This window comes from Scatophagus argus, chromosome 2 (assembly GCF_020382885.2).
Source record: "Scatophagus argus isolate fScaArg1 chromosome 2, fScaArg1.pri, whole genome shotgun sequence".
Lineage (NCBI taxonomy): Eukaryota > Metazoa > Chordata > Actinopteri > Scatophagidae > Scatophagus > Scatophagus argus.
The window spans coordinates 21667631-21692243 of NC_058494.1; the positions used below are offsets into that span (position 1 = coordinate 21667631).

At 42.2% G+C, this 24613-nt stretch overlaps 1 protein-coding gene across 5 annotated transcripts in view; it reads right to left on the reverse strand.

Annotated features, from left to right (window-relative positions):
- The window catches only part of fat1a (FAT atypical cadherin 1a), a 73105-nt gene that overhangs the window by 10520 nt on the left and 37972 nt on the right, over positions 1 to 24613 (reverse strand). For all 5 annotated transcript variants that reach the window (XM_046418470.1, XM_046418461.1, XM_046418454.1 and 2 more), the window contains 12 exons: positions 18512 to 18787; positions 18078 to 18288; positions 13385 to 17458; positions 12555 to 12751; positions 12275 to 12428; positions 10330 to 10563; positions 6597 to 6983; positions 5478 to 5692; positions 4205 to 4342; positions 3850 to 3993; positions 2048 to 2245; positions 794 to 1393 (listed from right to left, as the gene is read on the reverse strand). In XM_046418470.1, coding sequence (XP_046274426.1) covers positions 794 to 1393; positions 2048 to 2245; positions 3850 to 3993; positions 4205 to 4342; positions 5478 to 5692; positions 6597 to 6983; positions 10330 to 10563; positions 12275 to 12428; positions 12555 to 12751; positions 13385 to 17458; positions 18078 to 18288; positions 18512 to 18787 — 6828 coding nt within the window. The remainder of the gene's footprint in view (positions 1 to 793; positions 1394 to 2047; positions 2246 to 3849; positions 3994 to 4204; positions 4343 to 5477; positions 5693 to 6596; positions 6984 to 10329; positions 10564 to 12274; positions 12429 to 12554; positions 12752 to 13384; positions 17459 to 18077; positions 18289 to 18511; positions 18788 to 24613) is intronic.

The following is a 24613-nucleotide window of genomic DNA, read 5'->3' on the forward strand; positions in this document are numbered from 1 at the left end:
CAGTTGTTTGCTGGTTCCAACTTTGGAAAAATTGTGGTGTTTTTCTTTGACCTTTATGACTGTTTAGACATAGGATAAAATAAAACATGTCAAACAGATGTCACCTTGAGCTCTGGCAAACTCATTATTTACTCTTTTCCTCGCTCTTTATCTCTGTCCCTTCCTTTTCCTCTTTCAACTCATTCAGCTGACTGGGAAAAGTTCACTCTTTTGGTTAATCAGCTTCCGCCACAACCACTTTAAACCAATCATAGCGTCGCTGTCAAACTCTAAAACTTCCTCCCTCTGCTGTTGGCAGCTGTCCTTTCAGTATTGGATCGATGAAACACTCCTTCATCACATTCGCCTCCAGCTTACATCACAAACAGCACCCACGGGTCCTTCCACTGAGCTCATCACATCGAGGGGACATTCCTGTACAGCCAATGGCATCACCATCCCCTTAAAATAATCTAGTCTAATCTACTCCTTTCCTATTTCTTTAACATTCTTACTGTGCACAGTGTCAGTAAATTAACTTAATTACTATTTAAGCCTCTTTTCATTTAAGTCCCTCCTGGCAGAATTGGGAGTGTATTGAGTAAATGTGAGTTAAATAAGAAATGTGTGGTGTTATTTATTATACTGGGATCTTGGAAAATGTGACACTTTATAGGCTCAGTATTTAAGCAGTTGATGTCAAGTCGGGTCCAAAAACAGATAATTATAAAATCTGTGGTCTCAAAAACACCTTGGCTCCATCGGTTACAAATGAACACCTGGAAACATGAAATGTAATCATGGCTGCTCTCACCTCCTGAGATTGGTAGGGGCTGCCAGATCTCTCCAGAGTCAAGAGGACATCCAGATCTCCTTGCTCTGAAGGCTGCAGGCTCACTAACTGCACTTCACTCCTCCTAACTCCAGCGATGTTTCTCAGTGCCCTCTGGAAGTTGCGCCAGTAGTCCCCAATAAACTCCTCAGGGGCGATATTTGCAAAGCGCACCGCAATAGAGTTGTCCAGAGCCTGACGAGCAGCTTGCCTGACGTGCACGGTGACATCAGCGGCGGTGGTGAAGCGTCCGTCAGTCACAGTCACGTTGAGAGAGTAGTGGCCCACGTCGAGCGGTCGTAGGGCAATAACTTTCCCATCAGAGGCGGAAACTGAGAACACAGCACCGCTCTCGTCTGAGAAGGAGGAGGAAGAAGAAGGGGCCAGGCTGTAGACCAGAGTGTCGTAAATGTCTTGGTCAGTGGCGTGGATCTTGCCCAGCACACCACCGGGGTATTCATCGCCGACGGTAGTCACAAAGACGTCCAGAGGAAGGATAGCAGGAGGGTAGACACTTTCCTCGATTATGCGTACGCTGATGAAGGCGGTGGAAAAGAGCTGAGGTTTGCCACTGTCTGACACCTAAACAAGAGGAAGGAGAGGGAGACATATGCATGAGGAAATTATGGTTTTATCTGCAAACATTATTTTTCCAACAGCAGAGGGCAATCAAGCTCTGAGTGGACAGTATCTCCACACTGTAGGTGCACTGGATATTAAAGAAGACAAATGCATCCAGAGATCATGCATTCACACTTGCACACAGATGGTCATCAGCTCTGCACGAAAACAACTCTGCGTCAAATCTGAGTCGGCTTCTTGTGTGTAACAAGACATCACACTTACATTTCATATCCAATCTGCCCACTCGTTTTTTTTCCTCTGTTCCTCTGAGGTGATACATCAACACCCAGCAACACACATGATCACACCAACTCAAAACAAATGTCTGATTCATGACTCTCCTGTGAGATGCCCTCTGAGGCTTATTTCAGTTTTGCATCAATACACAATTGATAACAAGGTGAAAAGCTTTTTTTTTTTCTTAGAATACTCATACTCAGAAAAGAACACCGATTAGTTGGGCAAAACGAAAGAGATGGCACTGAGCGAGCATGACAGAGAAAAAGTAGAGAGAGGGAAAAGAGGGAAGACAAATAGATCAGGTTGCTCTGGCTTGACGGTTAAATCAATACAACCTCTCAACTCTGGTTTCTCCTCAGTGCTGTGACTCACCTGTGCTTGAAGTAGGTAGTGTTCTTTACTTTTCCTATCCAGCGCCCCCGCGGCCACTAGAGCTCCCTGCTGATTGATATGGAAAGCTTCGCCCTCGTTCCCATCCACGATGGCAAAGGTGAAAGGTGGGCCATTGTGGGAGGCGTCCCGGTCGGTTACGGTGAGCTGAAGAACACTTGTGCCTTTTGGTCGATTCTCCTGTGGGATACAAGAGAGGCATTTTTAATATTTGTGGAGAGAGGAGGTGGCTCTTCTGATGCTCTTCAGCTCTATGATGTTTGACAAAGTGATGTTTTTCAGAAGTTCACATGTGCACCCACATCAAAGGAGAAAACATAACAGTGACTGAACAGACAACATGTTTTTCAGCTGAAAATGGAAAAAAAACAAATTTCTCCAGCTGTCTTTTAAAATAAGAACTGATTTTTGCTGCCACTTGGGGGCAACAGAAACACACCGTGAACACAACACTGGAACATCATCACTTCTGAAGCTGATATGGTGAATTTAATACCAAACTGCTTCCTGTTTACACGCAGAGCAGTTATGAAGCAACAATTTCATTTGTTTGGAGTCGTGTTTAAGCCCAGCTGATGGATGTTAAGTGAATCATTTACCTTCCTTTTAGCTCTGTTTTGGTTACCAGAGAAGTAACTCTGCATTACCTAAAGGCTCAACTTCCTTTTCACTAACTTTTTGTGCAGTTTGGTGCTGGGCATGTGGTGTACAGTGGGCTTTTATTTGTTTTTTGCCCGCTACAGCTCAAGATGACAGTAAAGCTGAGGACCTGAAACCTTAAACAACGAGCTGAGAGATGGTGATGATTACCCGAAGGTTCATCTCTACGACCTACACACGTTTGATCCATTGCTGATATAAAAATGTAGATTCTAACTGTTTTAAGGATTTCAGCAAAGTCGTGGCTGACTTAATTATCTTCTAGTGGTATTACCGTGGTGCTGTGCTGGTGTTTCTGATGAGTTCCAGTAAAAGGCAACATGTCAATTTGCCTTTAGTTGCGGAATGGGCTTCCAAGTCCCAAACTCAACCTTACTTTTATTCTCAGATGCTAGATAAAAAACGATATTCCTGGTGGGGTGTACAGTGTGTCTGCAGCAGGTGCTTTTTCTTGTTCTGTTTTAGTGTGATTTTTTTGTTTTACTTTACTTTGATCAAGTGAGTAAAACAAAGCCAGTCAGGATTTTTTCAGCGGAAAAACAATATTTCATCTTGAAGTGCTTGCGCTGTGTGCAATGTATACAGCCCCTCCTCACAGCGTCTCTTAAACTGCGTTTTCAGTATTCTAAGCGGACAAGAAAATTGGTACACGAACAATCCTCTTTCTTTCCTTTGGTATCTTTTTTCCCCCCATTTTTTTTGATTTCCCAAACTGGAGTACAGGTGCATCTTCTTCTCATTCTTACACATTTTTCCTTGAACCCAGTCAACCATCAGCTCAGTATCTTGCACATTTCCATTCTTCATCAGCCCTGTCTTACAGTCTTTCCCTTCCATCCCTTATCTGCCTTCTCACACTTAACATGCAGCCTCTGTCTTACAATTCCCCCACTCTACACATTTTTCTCCCTCGTCCTTACCTCTCTTGTTGCTCCGTCCTCCTACTTGCTTCTTGACATTCCGGTCGCACAGACTCCCATTATTTCTCCCCGTTAATCCCTCTCTCTGTGTCCAATGCTAACCTCCCCCCTGCACCTCCCCCTCTCTCTTTTTCCCGTTCCACCCACCTCATTCTCATCCTCTTCTTTAATTAGCCGTCTACACTGACCACCACACCCTCTCACCTGGATGATAAGGCTGTAGTTGGCCTGGGAGAAAAGTGGCGGGTTGTCGTTGACGTCTGAGATGTCAATGTTAATCACGGCACTGCTGGAAAGAGGGGGCACCCCGCTGTCTGAGGCTACCACCATCAGAGTGTACCCTGAAGTCTGAGAAAAAGAAAGAAAGAGAGAGAGAGAGAGAATTACTATACATATACAAAGCTGCTTTTTAAAGCAATAATGCAGCGGAGATAAGTAAACAAGCTTCCCTATTAGGTCTGACATGATTCTGATTGGATTCTGCATAAAGTACAATTAGTTGCTCAGAGGATTAAACTCTTATGTGTACAGTCAGCATTGTTTCTGCTGTTTTGCTTACTCTCTCTCTGTCCAGCTGGCGAGCAACTTTCAGCTCTCCTCTGACTGGATCGATGGTGAAGGGGCTGCCTTGGTTTCCGTCCACGATTGAGTACCTCACATGATTGTAAGAGGGCCCATCAAAATCCTCAGCAATCACCTTTTAATCAATGAAACAATCAAAAGAACAATCAATAAATAATCCTTGAAGGTGGCTCCTCCTCCTTTGCTTCACAATGTTACCTCTTGTGTTGAAGTTCCTAAAAGCATATTTTCCCAATCAGTGTCTTACTGTGAACAGTTATTTTCTAAAATGAAATCAAGAGAACATGCACTACTGTAAGGCTGAAATCGTCAGCCAATCGATGGAAAATTCTTCATCAACTATTCTGATGATAAAGCCAAACATTTACTTGTTTCGTTTTCTCTCATGTCTCAGATTTTCTGTTTCATATCACAGTAAAATGAATATCCCTCAGTTCTGGACAAAAGAAGACATTTACAGATATAATCATGGAGAAACTGGGAGCTGTTATTTTCTGACATTTTGGTAGACCAAACCAAACAATTTATCAGGCAAATAACAAACATTAATTGCAGCTATACCATCACACACACACACACACACACACACACACACACACACAGACACGCGTGCAAACAGAGTCTTAAAACCCTCCAGCCGTCACATATTGAGAGAGATCCCCAGGGAAATCAGCAGACAGAAAAGATTTACTAGTATGAGACAATGGCAGGTATTAAAATCTAATTTTCTGATGGATACTTTATATTCAGGTACATTAGACACACAGATAAATGGCCATAAGCAGAGGTCTTTTATGAGGTTAGGGAGAAGAGGTGGGCGACAGAAACAGATGGAGTGAAACTGCAATATTCTGAAGGTAGAAAATGCCTTATCTTGGACTGGAGCTTAATGGGTCAAATGCCTTTCAATTAAACTGTTTGAGCATGTGTGTCAGATAATGCACAAGAACAGGGGTGCAGTGAGCATGAAGAGCATTGGTCCTAATTTAGCTATGCCACCAGATGGTGATTTGCCACAGGTGCAGACATTTGATAGTCTATTCAGTGAGTAATGGGCAGAGAGGAGAAAGGCTGTGAGGGAGTAAATAAATGACTATGCGAAAGGTGAAGGAACCAAGGAGAGTTAAAAGAAAGAGGTGAAACATGTCTTTTAGCCTGCTTGTAGTTTTATAGCAGTTATGTGTCAATTCCCTCCAGCAAATGTATATTGTATATAAACACCTTCCTAACGACAGCATGTATATTATTACCGTTATCACAGTCTTCCCCAACTCCGCGTCCTCGCTGACGACGGCCGTGTAAACTCCCTGGCTGAAGGCAGGTCTGTTGTCATTGACATCAGTCAGGTTGATGTTCACAGTGGCCATGTCGCTGAGTGGCGGTGAGCCACCATCTGTAGCCTCTATGGTGATGTAGTATTCATGGGAAACCTCATAGTCCAGGGGCTCAATCACAAAGATGTCGCCTGAGGACAAAGAGACAGCAGAAAGTGAGAGAGGAAGGGAGAACTGGCGTCATGTTACAAAAATTCACTCTTCAATACTAATAACCACCACTTCCGTTATAATAGGACTTTATTGGTTGTCATTTGCTCCTTTTCTGCTCCTGCTGTAACCTTTGACAAGTGGATTTTAACTGTATGCAAAAATGTCAGCCCCCACAACCTGCAAGTCAAATCGTCATCCGTTATTGACTGCTATTTGAAATTCCAAACTTTTGTGCTCAGCTCAATTGCTTTAACCTTTCAGCCAGACGACAGAGGAGTATCCTATTTGTTTTCTTCAGGTTGCAGAGATGCAGCCAGCCAATCACAGCCCAGCCTGAGACAGTACAGCGAGCTGTTTTTGAAACTCAATCGAAATTCAGTTTGTAGTAATTTTAATTTATAAAAACAGAAATGTGGGATATAGTGTCTCTAATTGCTGCAAGGATGCTGCAATTTTTATCCTCAAAGCCTAACAAACCTAATAAACATATTTCCTTCCACATGAAACACGTTTTGAATATTTCAGTTGTGCATCATTCTCATCCATGTTTGCTTGCTAGCAGTATTTCTCCTCACTGTCGGTTGTTGACTCATTGCTGTTCTTCTTTGTGTGTTACCGACAACAACAGAATAGTGCGAAACCTGAACAATCCCGCCTCCTCGTGTATATTCAAGATCCTATAAATCCTTTAAAACTATACAGGCGCCAACTCGTAAAAGCAATGGCCCACAGTGCTGCTAGAGTTTGTACGGCCACCCTTCACCCCTGCTGTGACAGCTGGAAGTTGTTTTAGCGAAGTTATAAAAAGTTGCTTTTGGATTCAACATAAAATATAATCAAATTAGTAAGTAAGTAAAGTAAGTGAATTATGCAACCACATACCAGTGCGTGAGTCCACGCTGAACATGCCGTGTTCATTCCCACTGATGATGCTGTAAGAGATCTCTCCGTTGGCCTCTGTGTCCCGACTGGCTGCCTGCACTCTGAGCAGCTGTGTGCCCACCGCCACGTCCTCGGACACGGTGGCCATGTATTCACGGTGCTCAAACACTGGTGGGTTGTCATTGATGTCCAGGACGGAGATCACCACCTGGCACAGTGAGGAGAGCCGTGGGGAGCCCTGATCACTGGCGCGAGCCTTCAGCTCGTATGTCGACTGCACCTCGCGGTCCAGGGGACGCTCCAGGCTTATTACACCGGTGTGCTCGTCAATTGAGAAAAATCCTTCGGTGGAATCGAGCAATGAGTAGAGGATGTCGCTGTTAAGACCTGGAATGACAGGAAAAAAACACAATTTAGAGTTTTTTGGCAGCATGAATCATTCCTGTCAGTCATACTGTGATACGGTTTGGACTGTCAATTAGATTGCCAAGTAAAAATGCTGTTCTCGCCAATAAGACCGATAGCCGCATCAACAAAATACTCCTTAAGTACAGGGCGTGAACAAGCATATTGATTCTTATATTGATGTATTGATCTTGAATGATTAAAGCCATCACCTTCTATTCTTATTCTAAATCATCCATCTTTTCACACTGGTGCTGATAAACAGGAGCTGTAAACGTCTAATCCATGCCGTCCTCATAATTCATGTCCTCCCACTAGCAAGATGCTCCCAGCAACAAGACAGAGATGAATCACAATAATAATCATAATGCCTTCCTGCAGGTGGTCCTCATTTGGAATACGCTATTATATTCCCATTTATCAGGTAAGTGCCCCATCCTCTGTGGATCTCATTACTGTGCTGAGAGACTACCACAGGGAGCCCAGCTTATATGGTTTTCCATCACTTTTATCTGGTCTGATCATCCTTGAGACAACTGCTTGACGGAGACTAAGTGAATTCTACTGAATTTCAATTGGCTATATTGCCTAATACACATGTTGATGACTGTATGTTCATCTCAGTGCCATGGCTGGAATGTCTGGTATCAAACAGAGCTGGGATGATTTTATGATTGGTAGAAAATATATTTACAACATCTTTCGGACTGGTCCTTGAATACATTACCTTGGGCTAACAAAAATAATTTAATTTTATAAGGATAAAACAATGAAGAGATCACTCAAAAAAAAAATAATAACCACCAGATTAATGCATGAAAATATTCCTTAACTGCAATTATATTAAAAACAACACCTATATCAAATCCCCATAATTTTGCATAAAGAAAACATGCTTACCCCACACTGATCTTTAAAGCAACAGCTTTCCTTTTGAGGGCAGCTGATACTTTAATACATCTTTCTCTACAGTATTTGAGGCAACCCTGCGAAGGACTTGCATGACTCTGGGCAGCACCACGATGGACAAATAAAAAAAAATGATGAAATTCCTCCACAGAGAAGCGACTTGAGAAATCGACAGCACAGAGATGACACTCAGAAGTGGACAAAGCAGAATCAGAGAAGGAACGGAACGTGTACTTGCATAGTTTATCAAAGATAAATGGACCCAGTTTGACTTTGTTTGTCTGTCTGGCTCATAACCATTCCACACTGATAAGCGCTGCCTTCCAGAGATCATAACAGCAGACTGAACTGAGCAGCAGCAATGTGGGTGAGTATAAAACATCCTCCAGCTAAATGGGCAGTCGGATCATAGCGGCTGTGGAGCACAGCAGCCAGCGCCATGAGTGAGTCCTTGCAGAGATAAGCAGTGATGGAGGAGAAGGCCACTCTCTTCTCTTAGGAAGAGGGTTACATTACACTTCATATTTTGATGGTTGGCTACAAAGAAAGTTGACTGAGGCCTCACTGAACTAGGTCAAAGCTACAAAGCCTATTTTTTCTTGTACACTCTAAACGTTTCTTGGGACTTGCTAGTTGTTCTTCAAGCTGACGCTTCACCTGAATCAAAAAATACAAGTCAGACACAAAAAAGAACTCTCGATGTGTGCGATACCTGCACACGTGAGAGAAATACTAATCAAAAGACCCTCTGCTTTCACTCAGTGATGCTCTAAATAATCACTGCCGCTGGCTAAACTGTAGGGAGCACCTTTTTCACCTTTTTTTTTTCCTCCACGTCTCCTTCAAGTACCCTTATCCTTGATATTCAAGATATGAAGTAAATTTTGTACCAACAAAGCCGGGGGGAAGAAATGTCTTAATAGCAGCTCTTTCCTTTTCTTTCCTTTCACCATTTAACATTTTATTCTGAGGGACCCAATTCTACCATCCCTTGCATTCTGTCAAGCTGTCAGTTGGGCCAAAACGAGGGACCGAAAAGGGGAAATAGAAAGAGACGGTGTCAATGCTCTGACAGTGAACAGACTGAAATGGTTCTGAAAGCAAGACTGTCCTGCTCCGCCAAACTAAAGGTGTAATCTGGAACGGCATGTCCAATTCTCGAGGAGCTTAAATGACTGTGTAACTGCGGGGTTTAAGTTCTTAATCTTATCCACATGCGAGCCTCTTGGTGGTTGGCAGTGCTTGCTGAAAGGTGAAGAAGCCTCAGATAAATATGTGTCCCTGTGGCTTTGCACCAGGCAAATGGAAAATTGCAATCAGCCCTTTTGAGAATTCGGCTTGAAGAGAGAAGAATTTCATTAGAGTGTAATGGAGCTTTTAATTTGAGGGGTTGATCATTCATGAAATTCCACATTTGTTATCCCTCCCTCTTGCCATTTAGCGTAATGCGGTTTTATAAAGGAAAGATGATAACCTGTGTCAGCATTTAGCCAAGATGCATACGCCACTGTATGCAAGATGATAAAAAAAACATTTAATACGTATATTCTTGAATCACATGTGCTACGTTATTAATGATGATCCTAAGTAATGCCTTTGTTCACTATTAACTGCATTTTAAGCACAATGTACAAACATTTGTAAGTGTACTGCCTCTCAGTTAATTTTCCACTGGCCTAGTAGGAGCTGTGCATTTCCAAAATGTAGTTTAAGTAGTTCATTATTCATTCACAACACTGTGGCAATGATGTTATAAAACCTAATACTGAAAGATATTTCAAACAGGGAAAATGCCATCAGGCAACCATCAGGTAACCATCTGCCATTTTTAGCGACGTGTTGTGCGGCGGGCTAAGGTTCAAGTGCTCAAAATTTTAGGGCCCTTATCATACTGATTACTAATCAGATTTGTTGTCAGTGAGCACTGGTGTAGCCGTGAAAACCTTTTTGAACTGCACATATGTTGTTGAACTAAACCTTTAGACCCATTAGTCATTTACAAGCAGGGTTGGTCTTTACTGTCTCTCTAATTCAAAAGCAGAAGCAGCAGTTAACACATTGTTAGTGCTAGTTAATGATCGATTTATCAACTATAAAGTTTAAATGTTCATGCCCTTTCGACCTCTCCAGGTAACAAGTCACTACACATAAGTTTATCCTTGATTAACTCGAAATCCATAAAACCAGCCTGAAAATGAAGAAAATAAAATTTGAAGGAATTGCTTGACAATCTATGGAGTTGAGGTGTAACGTTGTCAGAGCTGGCTGTGACTGGCCAGCCTGCGCTTCAGGGGCGGGACTTGGTCAATATGGTGTGAATACATTATAGCAGGTAATGGATTCACAGCCTTACTGTGCATTGAGTTTTTTGGGTAACGGACTCATTGTTCCTTGAGTACACAGTCATGAAAAAACTCACCAGTATCGATATCGTTTGCCAACAGTTTTGCCACATATGTGCCCATCTCTGTGTTCTCAAAGACTGTAATGGTGTAGGGATCAGAGGAGAACTGTGGCGGGTTGTCGTTGACATCTTCCACTGTGATGTGGATATCAGCCTCGCAGTACCGTCCTCCTCCATCCACCGCCCGCATTTTGAACCTGTGTTCGTCTTGTTCCTCTCGGTCCAGGGGCTGCAAGGTCTTCAACTCCCCTGAAGGTGAGACAGAACGATGTTGAGCAAAACACACAAACACTCTTGGGGAAGCACAAGGATGTAACCATTCAATTTATAGACATGAAATCTGTGTATGCCATTAATCAAGAAATTGAGTTTATGTAAAAGAGGATAAACCATGTATACTCTCAGGCACTGTAAGCCCCTTGTCTACTGTCTACTAACCAAGTACAAGCCATCCAAACAACTAATGGCTTTCGAGAGAGAGAAGAGGGGAATAAATAAGTAATTGACGCAGAAGAGGAGGGAGAAAATGGCAAAAAAGAGCGGGTTGATAAAGAAACCCATCAGAGTTGGCAGCTAACAGCAGACTGCAAGTGTCCTGGGATGTGAAACAGCCAACATTACTCGTACCACAGCCTCCCTGGAAAACTCCAGGGTCTCTTGGCAGTCCTCATCTGCAATAATCCTACTTGTCTGCACTGAACAAAAAACACAACATACCCTCATAACAGTAGCACTGCTGCAGGAAACTCAATATCGAAGGTTGCCAAAAGACAGCTAGATGGTATTGTTGCCTTGCTGTCTGCCTTGGTGTCAGTCTCTTAGCATATTGACAATGAATTTTGCCATTACTGAGGGATTCAATGCAGCAGCAGTTGCAGTGTATAGCTGTTTAACTCTACTGGCTTAGTTTGTTTTGTCCTTTCATGCTTTTTCTTTATTTTAAAATCAGTTTGGAGGTGATTACCTGTCATTTTTCTTTGTTTTCTTGTTTCATATACATCCTTGCAGCCAGACCGAATTACAGAATTGCTGATTTAAGAGGGTCTCCCTGAAGAAATTATTTTCAGGCAAGAAGTATAGCAGTCATAAATTCAATTTAAGAGCGCAACTCTGTATTTTAGTACCACTGAGGGTCTTTCATTTACCCTGCAGGGAAGTGTTCTTGGCTCTTTTAAAAATGAATAAGTAAATAACAACCGGGCACAAGAAAACATGTCTGCCTTCACACCCACGAACACATGCACAAACAGGCAAACACAAGCTCACAAATGGAAAATATTTTGCACAGTGATCACAATTCTCAGATCTTTAAGGAATGTAGACTGCTGTCACACCTCTTTATTATTGAATTCAGGTGTGGTATGGGGCTGTTTTTCAGGGATTGGGCTCGGCCCCTCACTGCCAGCAAAGGGAAATCTTAATGCTTCAGCATACCAAGACATTTTGGACAATGCTATGCTTCCAACTTTGTGGCAGCAGTTTGTTGAAGGCCCTTTTCTATTCCAGCACGACTGAGCCCCAGTGCACAAAGCAAAGCTCCATAAAGACATGGTTGGATGAGTTTGGTGTGGAAGAACTTGACTGGCCCACACAGAGCCCGGAGACTGCGAGCCAGACCTTTTCATTCATCATCAGTACGTGATCTCACGTGCTCTGCTGTGTGAATGAGCAAAACTTCCCACAGAAACACTCCAAAACATTGTGGAAAGCCTTCCCCGAAGAGTGGAAACTGTTTTACATGTGAAAGTGTCAATGTATTCAGACTGCTATGTTATTAGGGTTAGGGTTAGGGTTAGGGTCAAGTTTCCCAATATGTTTGTCTGTATAGTGAATATTTAAATTAAATATATACATATGAAATGTATTGTTATTTTACACTGACCACAAACTACACACTACCAGTATACGTTTTTTTTATACGTGAGGATTTGTTTTCACACAGGTACACACAGATACACACCTGTATCAGCGTCAATGATGAACAATTCTGATCCAACTCCCTGGAGTTCATAAGAGATGTGAGCGTTTGAGCGAATGTCAGCATCTGTAGCAGAGACCTGCAAGATGAGCCTGCCAGCAGGGGAGTCCTCTGGGACACTCTCACTGTACAGGGACTGGGGGAAAGACAGAGTAAGAGGAAAATGGAAAGTGATGAAGAAGTCAAATTGAATACCAGGAAGGAAAGGGCACAACAAACTGAAAATAAGTGCCCAAATTAAGAAAAAAAAAAAAGACTTTACCTTTTCGCATACAGGGCTGTTGTCATTGGCATCCAGCACCTTGACCTCCACAGTGGCTTTAGCAGTGAAAATGCCATCACTGGCAGTAATGTTCAGAAGATAATTGTCTCTCTCTTCACGGTCCAGAGGCTTCCTGACAGAGACCTTCCATTCATTCTGAATGTGCTCGATTGCAAATTGGCCAAGTGGGTCCCCTCCTGTTTGGTGTTAAAACGAAATATACAGTTTCAAAATGATCAACAACTCAGAAGATGGAAAGCAAGAAGCAGTCCGAGTCATTAAAAAGACACAAGAATAAGGATATGTCCTGAATATTAAACTACATTCCAACAAACATCAATTAATTGTTATTTAACTATTCATCACGTCTGCACAAAGCAAATCTTTACTTTTGCAGAAAATATGTCTGTTACACAAGCTATCCAGCTAGATTAGAAAGAAACTACAAAAAAATGTACATTGACTAATGATAAAACTGTTTTCTGATTCTGCATGTTTACTTGGCATAGTTATTCATACTTGATAATTAGCAGCAGAAGAACTGTTTTTCCCCAGTTTACTTTAAAGAATTATTCAGCTAATTATACATTTCTGCATTTCAATGACCCACATATCTGCCTTCAGCTTGAGCAGATTAGGCGATAACTCAGACTCCTAACAGATAATAGGACTATGTAGTGTTTCAAAGATGAGATATTATCATCATATTAAGTGGCATAAATGGATAATCCCCTCTAAGCTCTGTTTATGAAAAACTGTTACACAAAGGAGTAGGGAGTAAACTCTCTGGGCTTACTAATTATCTGTTTCACAAAATAATTAACGCCCACCTGTGATGAAGTAGTTCACTTGTTTATTGATGTCATCAGAATCATCATCTGTGGTGCTGAGGATAGCGATCACCCCACTGGGTGGAGGGTCATCTTCACTGACTGTACCTTTGTAGATCTCTGCAGTGAAGCGAGGGGGGTTGTCGTTCACATCAGCAACCGTTACCTCCACTCTGGTGCTAGTGGAGTGCTGAACTCTGTCTCCCTGGTCTGTGGCTAGGACTCCAATTGTGTATTTCTCCATTTTTTCACGGTCCAGCTCTTTTAATGTGGTCACCCATCCAGTTTCACTATTAACAGCAAACAGTTCAGAGATCTCCTGTGAGTTCTGCTTGGGATCGAGGCTGTAAACAACATGGCCGTTGGTTCCAGAGTCTTGGTCATTGGCTCTGACTTGGATTATCTGAGTCCCGCTTGGGAGGTTTTCCACAATGACAGCTTCGTAGGGGTGTGACTCAAAGGCAGGATAATTATCATTAACATCTTTGACTTGGATGTTTACATTCACAGATGCCACTACCTCATAGCTCTCATGCTTGGTTTGGCAAAGCAAAGTGAGTTGATACCACTTGGTCATCTCATGATCAAGTCTTTTCTGAAGCTTCAAGGATCCACTGTCTCTGTCTACAACAAACACCTCATCTTCATTGCTCTCAGGAGTGTTGCCCCTCACAAAGCTGTAAATGACTGGTTGCTCACTCTCAGCTTGAATTACATCGATCTCGGTGCCAATGGGAAGATCTTCAGCAATTGTATAGCGGTAATGCGCTTCAGTGAATTTGGGAATTGGGGTCTCTGGTGCAACAATCCTTATATAAACCTGTACAACAGAATGTTTTGGAGGATTCCCAGTATCTTTCGCCCTAACAAAGAACGCATAGAGCTCATTTTCGAGTCCAATGAGACTCTCTTTGGTTACAATGACCCCAGAGGTTGGGTGGATTTCAAAGTTCTCCTCCACATTTTCAACATCTGCTTCGATTGAATACTCAATGTCAGCATTGCTTCCCTCATCCATGTCTGAAGCAGCAATTTTAACCACAGAGGTTCCCCTTGGGACATCTGATGCAATAGTGGCTTTGTACTCAGCTGCCCTGAATTGTGGGGCATTGTCATTGACATCTGTGAGAATGACATTGACTATACAAAAGCCTACTTTTCCTCCACCGTCTTTAGCTACGAGAGAAATAGGAATAACCTTCTCAATGGTATTCTCACGATCAAGGCTTTCTAGAGTGAAAATCTCTCCATTTTCATTGATAGAGAACTTGTCTTTTGCAACATCATTGACAATGTGGTATGTTATTTTCCCATAAATGCCTTCATCATCATCTGTTGCCTTCGCTTCTGCTACCAAAGTACCAACAGGGGAGTTTTCAACGAGCTCAACCACATAGTCCATCTGAGAGAAGGTGGGGTTGTGGAAGTTGGCACCAATAACCGTTACTTCTACAAGGGCTGAGTTTCTGAATACACCATCTGATACTGACACACTGAGGTTGTAAAAAGGCTGCATATTTGGTCTACGGTGGTTGGAAATGACAATGGCGCCTGTGTGTTTGTCAATGGAAAAGTTCATATCCTCGTTGCCGGATACAATGGAGAACTGCAGGTTACCCAAATCTGAGCTATCAGCATCAGATGCCTGGACTTGGGTTATGAAGTGTCCACGTGGGGCCAGCTCGCTGACAGTAGTTTTGTATGCGGGCTCCGTAAATACTGGAGCATTGTCATTCAGGTCGGTAACGTCTATGGTCACAATAACATCACTAGAGAGGGCTGGAACTCCTCCATCTACAACACGGACTCTCAATTTGTGCTGCTGGATATCCTCATGATCAAGAACTTGAGCTGTAGAGATTACTCCTGTGTCGCGGTCAATTGTGAAAAAATCAGAACTCTTCCCCTTTTCCTCAACCAACTGATAGAATACTTCTTGGTTATTACCGGTATCAGAATCTTTGGCATCAACTTGCAAAATGGATGTGCCAATAACAGAAGCCTCTGAAATATTGGCATAATAGGCCTTTGACAGGAACACAGGTGCGTTGTCATTTACATCTTCCAGTATGATATCGACAAACACTTCAGAATGCGCTCCAGTGAGAGAATCTGTGGCTCTTACATTCAACTTGTATGCGGGGTGTGTCTCAAAATCCAAAGGCTGAATCACATGAATCACACCTGTGTTGAAATCAATTGAGAATTGTTTGAAAGGATCACCTTCTGAAATTGTGTACACAATACGAGGACCTTCTGAGTCATTGGCCTGTACATGAAGCACAGGTGTGTGTAACTGAATGTTTTCAGGGATTTCAATGCTGTAAAAGGCCTTCTCAAACACAGGCATCGCTTTGTTCACTACTGTTATTGGTACTTCTACTTCTGCTGAAAGTGCTGGCTCTCCATTATCCTTTGCCATAACAATGATGACAAAGTCTGTGTTGAGCGACTCCTTCTCAAATTTCTTTTTGAGGGAGATTTCACCAGAGGGGTTAATTTGGAAGTGCTCCTGGTGTTCCTTCAGGTGATAATGGATATCTGCATTTGGGCCGATATCTTTGTCCACTGCTGTGACTTGTCGGATAAGCTGTCCTTCTTCTGCGTCCATTTGGACCAGGGCATGATACGGAAGGTTCACAAACATAGGTTTGTTGTCATTCACATCTTCCACTGTCACAGTTACGACAACATGAGCCCCATCTTCAGCTTTGTCCTCTTTGGTGACCTCAACAACTATATCAAACGTGTCCTGTGCCTCACGATCAAATGGAATCCCTGTGGTTGAGATTACTCCAGATGTGCGGCTGATTTCAAACTTACTGTCAGGGTTCAAAATTTTGTAAAACAAAGGCTCGTTCACCTGGTTCCCAACTGCAGCAATGACTGCAAGAGTTTTCCTCTCAGAGGAGTTTTCTGGGACGTAGGCTTTGTAGGACTCCCTGGTGAACTTCAGCTTACTCTCCTTGTTTTCTTTCACATTTATCTTTAATGTAGCAACGCTGGCAAATCTACCATCAGAAACCCTAACCTTCAATTCATATCTGCTCCTCAGCTGTGTGACATTTTGAATAGAGATTATGCCTGTGATTGGATCCATTTTGAATTTCTCTCCAATATTTCCCTCAGAGATGGAGAAGAGAAGTTTGGAGTTGGGCCCAGAGTCCGAGTCTGTAGCATTGACCTTAATAACTTCAACTCCCTTGTATGTTGGCACTATGACGGTTGTCTCATAGAGTTCTTGGCTAAAAACTGGAGAACAGTCATTAACATCAATTACTTCAATGGTCACATTGGCGGCTGTCTCTGCAAACAGACGTGGCATTCCGAGATCGTGGACCTGGACTGTGAAGCGATAAACACTCCTCTGTTCATAATCCAAAGCTGTTGTGATTCTGATGGCTCCTGTGCTTGAGTCAATCGCAAAATAGTTATGTGCAAAAGGTTCGACAATTTGATAGATGAGCATGGCATTCTGGTCACAATCAGCATCAGATGCACGAATGACTAAAGGAGCGTTTTCATGGGTCAGAACAACACTGTTGAGGGGGGCAGACTCACTGATTACCCCTCTGAATTCCCTCAAGAGAAAGATTGGTGCATTGTCATTTTCATCTTTGAGATGAATCACAAGTGTTGTGTTGCTGGCAAGTCCGGCCATGTTGGTGCCCTGTATGAGGACCTTGTATTGAGAGACAGTTTCATAATCCAAAGTTTTCTGGGTCACAACCACTCCTGAGTTTGGGTTTATATCGAATGCGTTGTTGATGTTGCCACCTTTTATTTGATAGGAAACAGACGACTGGCTGGCAGCTGTGACCAGGCTGACAAAACTTCCAGGATGGGCTGATTCACTGATTTCGGCGGAGAACTCCTTCTCAGTGAATCTGGGAGCTGCATTGTCAGAAACTGTTACCACAATGTGTACAGTGGCGGTAGCTGACAGTGGAGATATTCCATTATCAGATGCTTTAACGGTGAGTTCAAACAGGTTCTTGCTGCTGCGATCAAGCTCTTTGGCTACTGTAATTGTCCCAAGAATGGGGTCGATGGCAAATGAGTTTGCAAAATTTCCTGTAAGAAAGGGAAGATAAAAAAATTATTTATTGATGTGACTATGCTAGAGTTGTTTTTCATTCTGATCTGCGATATGTGCCAAATAATTAATGCAAAAAAAAATGATTTGAAAAAGTAATGTTGCTAGGTGTGCTAGAGGAGTTAATGGGTTATATTAATGTTTTTCACCTTCATTCCAACACTGGGCAGTATGAAATGCCTAGGTTTTTGCCAAGCCAGTCATCCTATGGCCTCAGTTTGACTCAAACAACAGAAGCTACAGTTCAATTACTAAGTCATGCCAAGTATTTCAAACACGTATGTATTCAAGCAAAAAGCCAATAGCCATGTGTTTCTTGTTCTCACATAACAGCTTATTGTAGGAGAAAGCCATCGTGGGAAATTCTGAGGGGGGATCTGCCTATCTCCCCCGTATTTGGCGGTCCTCTAGACAAAGTCTTCAATATTCTCCTACTCTTTGTGAAGTATTCCATTCATGATCAAGATCCAGTGGGCAGCAGGACTCAAGATGACTCATACATTTTTACTAGCTGATTTAATTTGCATTGTTTTACTATAAAAGCTTTCGGCAATGAGAAAAAAAGCAGAGTGGCATAGCAGCTTTGTGTGCACGTACCTGATTCAATGCTGTAGATAACCTCTGCATTAGGGCCCTTGTCTTTGTCAAGAGCTGTGACCTGGAGCACAGCCGAGCCTATGGCTGCGGATTCAAACACACGGCCAGAGTAAGGTGTGCCTATAAACCAGGGTGCATTATCATTGGTGTCATCCACATTGACAATAACACGCACGAGATTGCGTTTTACTGGGATGTCCTGGTCTCGGACCTAGGGAAAAGAAATTTCACACAGACAGACAGATTAGAGTGGAAGAAAAGCAGATAGACAATAGCATGAAAGCCCCCAGGAGATGAAAAAAGCAAGAAAAAAGCATGATTATCTTAAATTCGTGGATGTTCCACTTTATACTGAAACAAACAATTCCAAAACAACATCCACTGAACCACAGGTCGGAACTACCGTTAGATCGTCAGTGTTCACTGATTCATACCATAACAGTGAGAACGTGGCGATGCATAGTCTCATGATCCAGTCGCTCAGCGGTGTACAGAGTGCCTGTTCCGGGGTCTAGTCGAAACTTCCTCAGGCTGAAGGGGTCAGTGCTGCTCAGAAGTGTAAAGGTCAGTTTGTTCTTCTCATCTCTGTCCACAGCGCTGATTTGCAGGACCTCAGTCCCGACAGGTTTGTCTTCAGAGACATTCACCTCATACCACTTTTGAGAGAACTCTGGCCGGTGGTTGTTGGTGTCAATAACACGGATAAGAACCTGCAGACAAAAACAAATTGGAGAGATTACTTCTGAGTTGAACCATCTCATAAATCACATGTGTGGAAATAATTCTAATATTACTGGTTCTAAAGCAGTGGTCTCCAACTTGTGCAGCTTTCCAGGTTCATTCATATACAGTACAGTACACACTTGGAAAAATATTAGTGTGTAAGTAAATGTACTTAATGATTTTAAAACAGAATACTGTTCAATAAAAAAGTGCTTTTTTGCATTTGCATTTTTTCATGTAAACTACTAAAACTAAGATCGCGGTAGTATAAAACAGATTTTAGTATAGTCTGATGGCCAAAAGATATGTCAGTGTTCCTTTGTACACACACACACACACACACACACACACACACACACACACCCCATAAACTTTCACAAACATTGTCTTCCATGCTCTTCAGTAATAAGCAGCCTTGTATAGACATAGACCCGATCAATACATATGGTGGCAAAAGCAATAATTTAACTGAATGGACACTTGATGCAGCTGGCAGTGAAAACAAGAAATCAATGCTGAATAACCACAATGCATCAAAATAATCTTTGAGCGATGTACAATAGCAGGACATTGAAATGAGAGCACATGTGTGATAAACCAAATGACAACGGGCTGTCAGCTGTGGAAAGTGAGAAGGCCTATAAAGTAATATTAATAATATATAACATGTCAAAAAGTAAAACAACTTTTCAGACGGTTATGCATCTTTTAACAACACTGTTTTGCAGATAAAATATTCCGTCCACGCATTCACAAACAACTGGTTCAACGTCAAATCCATGAAACAAATTTCTACATACAGTATATTTGCTTCATGCTTAGACTAGGGAAAAGTGCAGTCACTGTGCATTTCCCCCCCCTGCATACAACAAAGACAACATCCCCAAACTGTAAAATTCCACTGGGAGCATGTTTTATCAACACCAGCCACTCGTCTACTGGACTTCCGACAGAGGATTATGGAGAGCTGCTGGAATGCCATCTCTGCTTCCCAGACCAGTGAGGGCCTTCCAAACATGGGGAACAAAGGGATCAGCCCAGATTAGACACCTGCATACCAAACACAAGGGGGTGATGTCCCGTAAGGAAACAGACAAGGCCAAGCTGTTTGGTGTAGGAACAGTGAAGGGGACAATAGTCACACAAGCTCTGACCAGTTGACAGCTCACTTACTGACCAGGATTTGTCAGATCTCTGGTCAACACAACTGCCCACTGTTGTTTTTTGTCATAATGCTGTTTGTTGAGCGCTGTGAGCCTATATCAGAGACAAATATAGACTCAACCTGACAGCACTGATAACATTTACAATCTGCCGTGTGCTGTGATGTTGGCAATGCCGCTGAGTCTCACAGATGTCATCTTGCAGGGGGAGCGCTGGGCTGCACGCTGCCTGTCAGTGCTGTAAGCCGACTGTTTCCCACAAGTCATGTGTCATGAGCAACCCATTTCACATAGCTAATCAGGGAGTGCAATATTAAATAAACACAATTTTCTAATTTTCAATTTTCACAAATTAACCCTGAAAAAGCACATGAAATTGAGCCTTTAGTCCATGTAGAACCCTCAGAAGGCTAACAATCACTCTCATTCCAAACATGTCTTCACATGCCACGCCAGACATCATATAGTACCAGATTCCTGATGTCTTACGATCTACCTTTTACACACCGATACACATGGATGCCTCCACGCACCCACCCACCCCTCTAACCGTACATTCACATAACCAGCCTGTCCAATGTGTCTCAATCTGGCCAGCGTCAGATAACACATCTTGTGAATAGTGAGTAAGGTGGCGGGGGCTGATAGTGGTGTCAAGAAGCAGTAAGGAATGGAACCTGGTCAGTAGTACCCACATTTATTTTCAATGTACTAGTTCATATGGCTTAGAAGGTACACAAAAGGCTTTTCAGCCCCCACCTCCCCTTATGCAGACAAACTTGCCTTTCCCTTTCCATGGAGGCTTTACAACACTTCAAAGAAACTTTGCCCCCAAACATCACAAAACAGCATGATAGAGCCCGACTGCAGCAGAAATGTTGGTGTGGAAGAAAACTCTGTAGTCTTTGTATATGGCTTCCTCTGGGAACGCTAGAGAGGAACAAGATTGGGACTGAGACACAGACGCTGACAGATGGAGATACTAAAGAAAAAAAAGTGCTATGAGGGTGAGATGACAGTAAGAAAGAGAAGTGACAGTAAAAAAAAAAAAAAAACACACAAAAAAAAAACAACCCACAAATCTAAGGAAAATGGTCAGAGTTAGAAAACACAGGCTGTGGGTGGGAATGAAAGAACAAACAAAAATTGGGCTGATAATATTACACAAATAAAAGGTCCAGGAGAAAAATAGTCCTAGTATGATTGAATAAGGTGAACCTTAACAGGAGACATAAACAGCATCTTTGTCATGTGGACTCAGATAACATGAGAAACAGGAGACCAGGAACAGATTGTGAGCAGAACAGCTTGAGGTACTTCTGCATGGCCAAAGGAGGATGTCATGTAGCTGGAGATGGAGGGGGGATGGGAGGCTGGGCTGCATGCCGAGGCTGCCTCGTTGGCGCGGCTCCTGGCTAGGAGGTGCCCAATCTAGAATGCAGCACCTCTACGTCAGCTGATCCTTCAGAGACGCTTTCACAGAACTACAACGGCTAAATGGAAAGCACACAACAAAAAGGCTTACTGTTTCCCACAGACCTACCACAGACCATGAACGCCATACTGATATCCTCACTGGAGTCACAGCGGGGTTGCACTTAAAATCATTTTCAATTTTCAGCTAGTAGTTTGTCATTGTCATTTGAAAATAAAACACACATCCAAAAACAAAGTGTGCTTAAGAGACCACAAAGAAAACAGACCCTTAAATATAATGAAACACCCTTTTGTGCTGCTCCCAGAACTGGACACAGGGGAGCTTAAATTGTGCTCATTGTCCTCCTGTGCGACGTGTAGGAGAGGAAGCCCCCTGCCAGGTGGCAGGTTGTGGGCAAAGGCAGGGCACTGGCAACGGGCACTCCAACATGTTCCCAAAACAGGATTAACACAGCCCACTACCCACAGAGATCCAGCCCTCTTGTTTGCGCTTTATTCTACCCAAACAGAATAATCATCATCTCTGCATGCCTGGCCAATAAATGTGGAGCTTTTTGAAAAATGGAGAGCAAGGAAATCAAAAAGAAAGCCAAAAAGGGATATAGAAAGAGAGAGAGAGTGAGTGAGAGAACAAAAAGGAAAAAAAAAAACATTCCAAGGAGAGAGAAAATAGGCCAGCCTGTCTGGCAGCACAGCTTCCACATGACTTTGATTTGAGGAATAGATAAGATAACTATGAGCTTTCACGAGGTGCACTACAAGTATGTGATTGGTTAGATCTCATTTGCAGTGATATTCTGATTTGTTTAAAAGGTAAACAACACACTGTCCTGGGAATAAAACCAATATATGCAAAACAAAAAATGAACAACTGTTTTGCATCTGATGTACTATTGCACTTCTGTCTTCTTGGAATCATTTTATATTGCAGAGATGGAAAGAAAAAAGTTCACTCAATGTCTGCATTTTATTTCATAATCTGTCTTAATCTACCTTCCAAGCCCAACTAAATATATTTCTGTGGTTTAACCGCAGGCGTGTTGGTTACTCACGATTACGAGAAACATGCACTACTCAGCAAAAGGTGGCTTTATAGTGTCTGTTAAAACCTGTGCTCACAAAGAACGACTGTCAAAGCTGAACAATGTTATAGGATAAACAAGTTAGTAGCCAAAACCCTCTGGTGGCGCTCCTGAAAAATGAAACACTCAGTGCTGCTAACATTTAAGGTATTCCCTTTTCACCCTAGAGGCACTACATAGTCCCTTTCACACCGGCGATAAAACCCACTAACAAACGCTAACATCTGGTTTTTGTCTTTAGTGGGGAGAGGCTACGCTCAGCATTCATTACCGCGTCAAGTGACCCTGCAGTAGTCATGGGTATTTATCGGCTCCAGCTCCGTTCAGCAGTGCAACACGACACTCGGATGGACATGCTAATTTCCACTACACACTACGACACAAGCCGAAGCTCCTTAACTACTTTTCCATTTGTCTCCATTTGCATAGCACTCAAATATTGTTCAGCTGGCATTAAATTTGAAAGAGGTAAGATGGACGGAAGATAAATAGAAAGGCTAACTTGTCTAGTCTTAGTCAAATGCCTACTTTCAGGTTTACCTACATTCAAAAAACCTGTATATACTTGCTAATTTTGGTGTAAAAAAAGTATATGTGGTTAATAAAATATGCACGTAATATGAAGGCTACATACCACATGAAAGACATACGGTTCTTTCTCAGCTCAAATCTGATCTTCAAAACAACGAAAGTCAGCAAAAGTACATTTATTTTCCTCACAACACTTTGGTATGTGGAATATAATCTGTGATCACAACACATTTTTACTTTCAGGGATGTATTATTACTAGCCAACAAAATTTGGGTGATTATTCCTGTCTTTTCTGTTATTGATGTCCCTCTCAATCACCTATATGACTCCTTTGGTTTATGAACCACAGAAATTCAGTAAATCTGTTACCTCCTTACCAACCTACAGTGGTGAGCCAGGTATAAGGACTGCCTATCAGTCATAATAGGCTCTCTGATGGATTATAATATGTGCAAAAATATGCACATTCAGAATCTGCAGGCAGAGAGAAACAATGAACTGTTGCAGACAATAAGCTTCATTTGATATTCTGTGCAAGTGAATATTCTTTGACCCATTTCCTGTGTGAAACACCTACCTGCCTACCTACCTACAGTAAAACTCACGCTCACACAACACACCATCAGATCACACAAGGAAAATCAGAGGTGGTGTGCAAAGGACACTGACATTTACTGCCAAAGTTACAAAAATCAAATACATAACAGACCAATGAACAACATTATGGATTTTTTTTTTTTACCAATTGTCAATTATTACGTTGTTCAAGTGGCAGATACTGTTAAGATTACCAATGATTTAACATTTTTGTATTTATTTATTTCAAAACGTGCGTTTGTAGTGAAGAAAGAGGGATGATTAGATATTCCGATTCCGATATTCAGATTGTGGAACTAGTAGTGCAAATTGAAATCATGTTGTCCTCCTTTGAAACTCTGAAAAACAACATGTTTGGCTCTCTGGTCTACGCTGCGTGGCTACACCCAGGTGCAGCACTTTGACTTCATGAGCATGACCACAACAGCGGTCGATGCTTGTTGTTGTTGTTCTTGCTCAAAACTTACATACCACTACATAAGGCTTCCTAGTGTGTAGATTCTGTGCTTGTTACACGAAAGCAATCTGGCTTCATCTCATCAGCTCTGTTTACTGAAGATAAATTCAATATCGGCCAATAGCCAATAATATAAATGTTTCCGCTGCTGGGCCAATAATTTATCAGTCCAATGTACAATGTGTGTTCCTACAAAGTCAAACTGTGCTCAAGCACTGAAAAGAAATATGAGCACACAGTGCTTTGGTGTAAATAAAATTTAATGACATCAACATTTCATTTGATACAATTTCATTGTTTTTCTGTGGAAATAATTTCACGATGAAAGTAAGTTTTTAAGTCTATGAAGTGAGCATGTATTTTTAAATGACCACTGAATTAAACCATTTTCTGTGATGTGAAAGGCTTGGTAGTACAGCTGGTCCCACTGAAAATCAAGGCCCACTGAGAATTAGACCTTTTGAATAGGTTAGCCTTTCAATGTGATTAATTTGACTTAAAATGTCAGGGAATGCAGTATTGCTGACGGGCTTTTTAAAATAAGT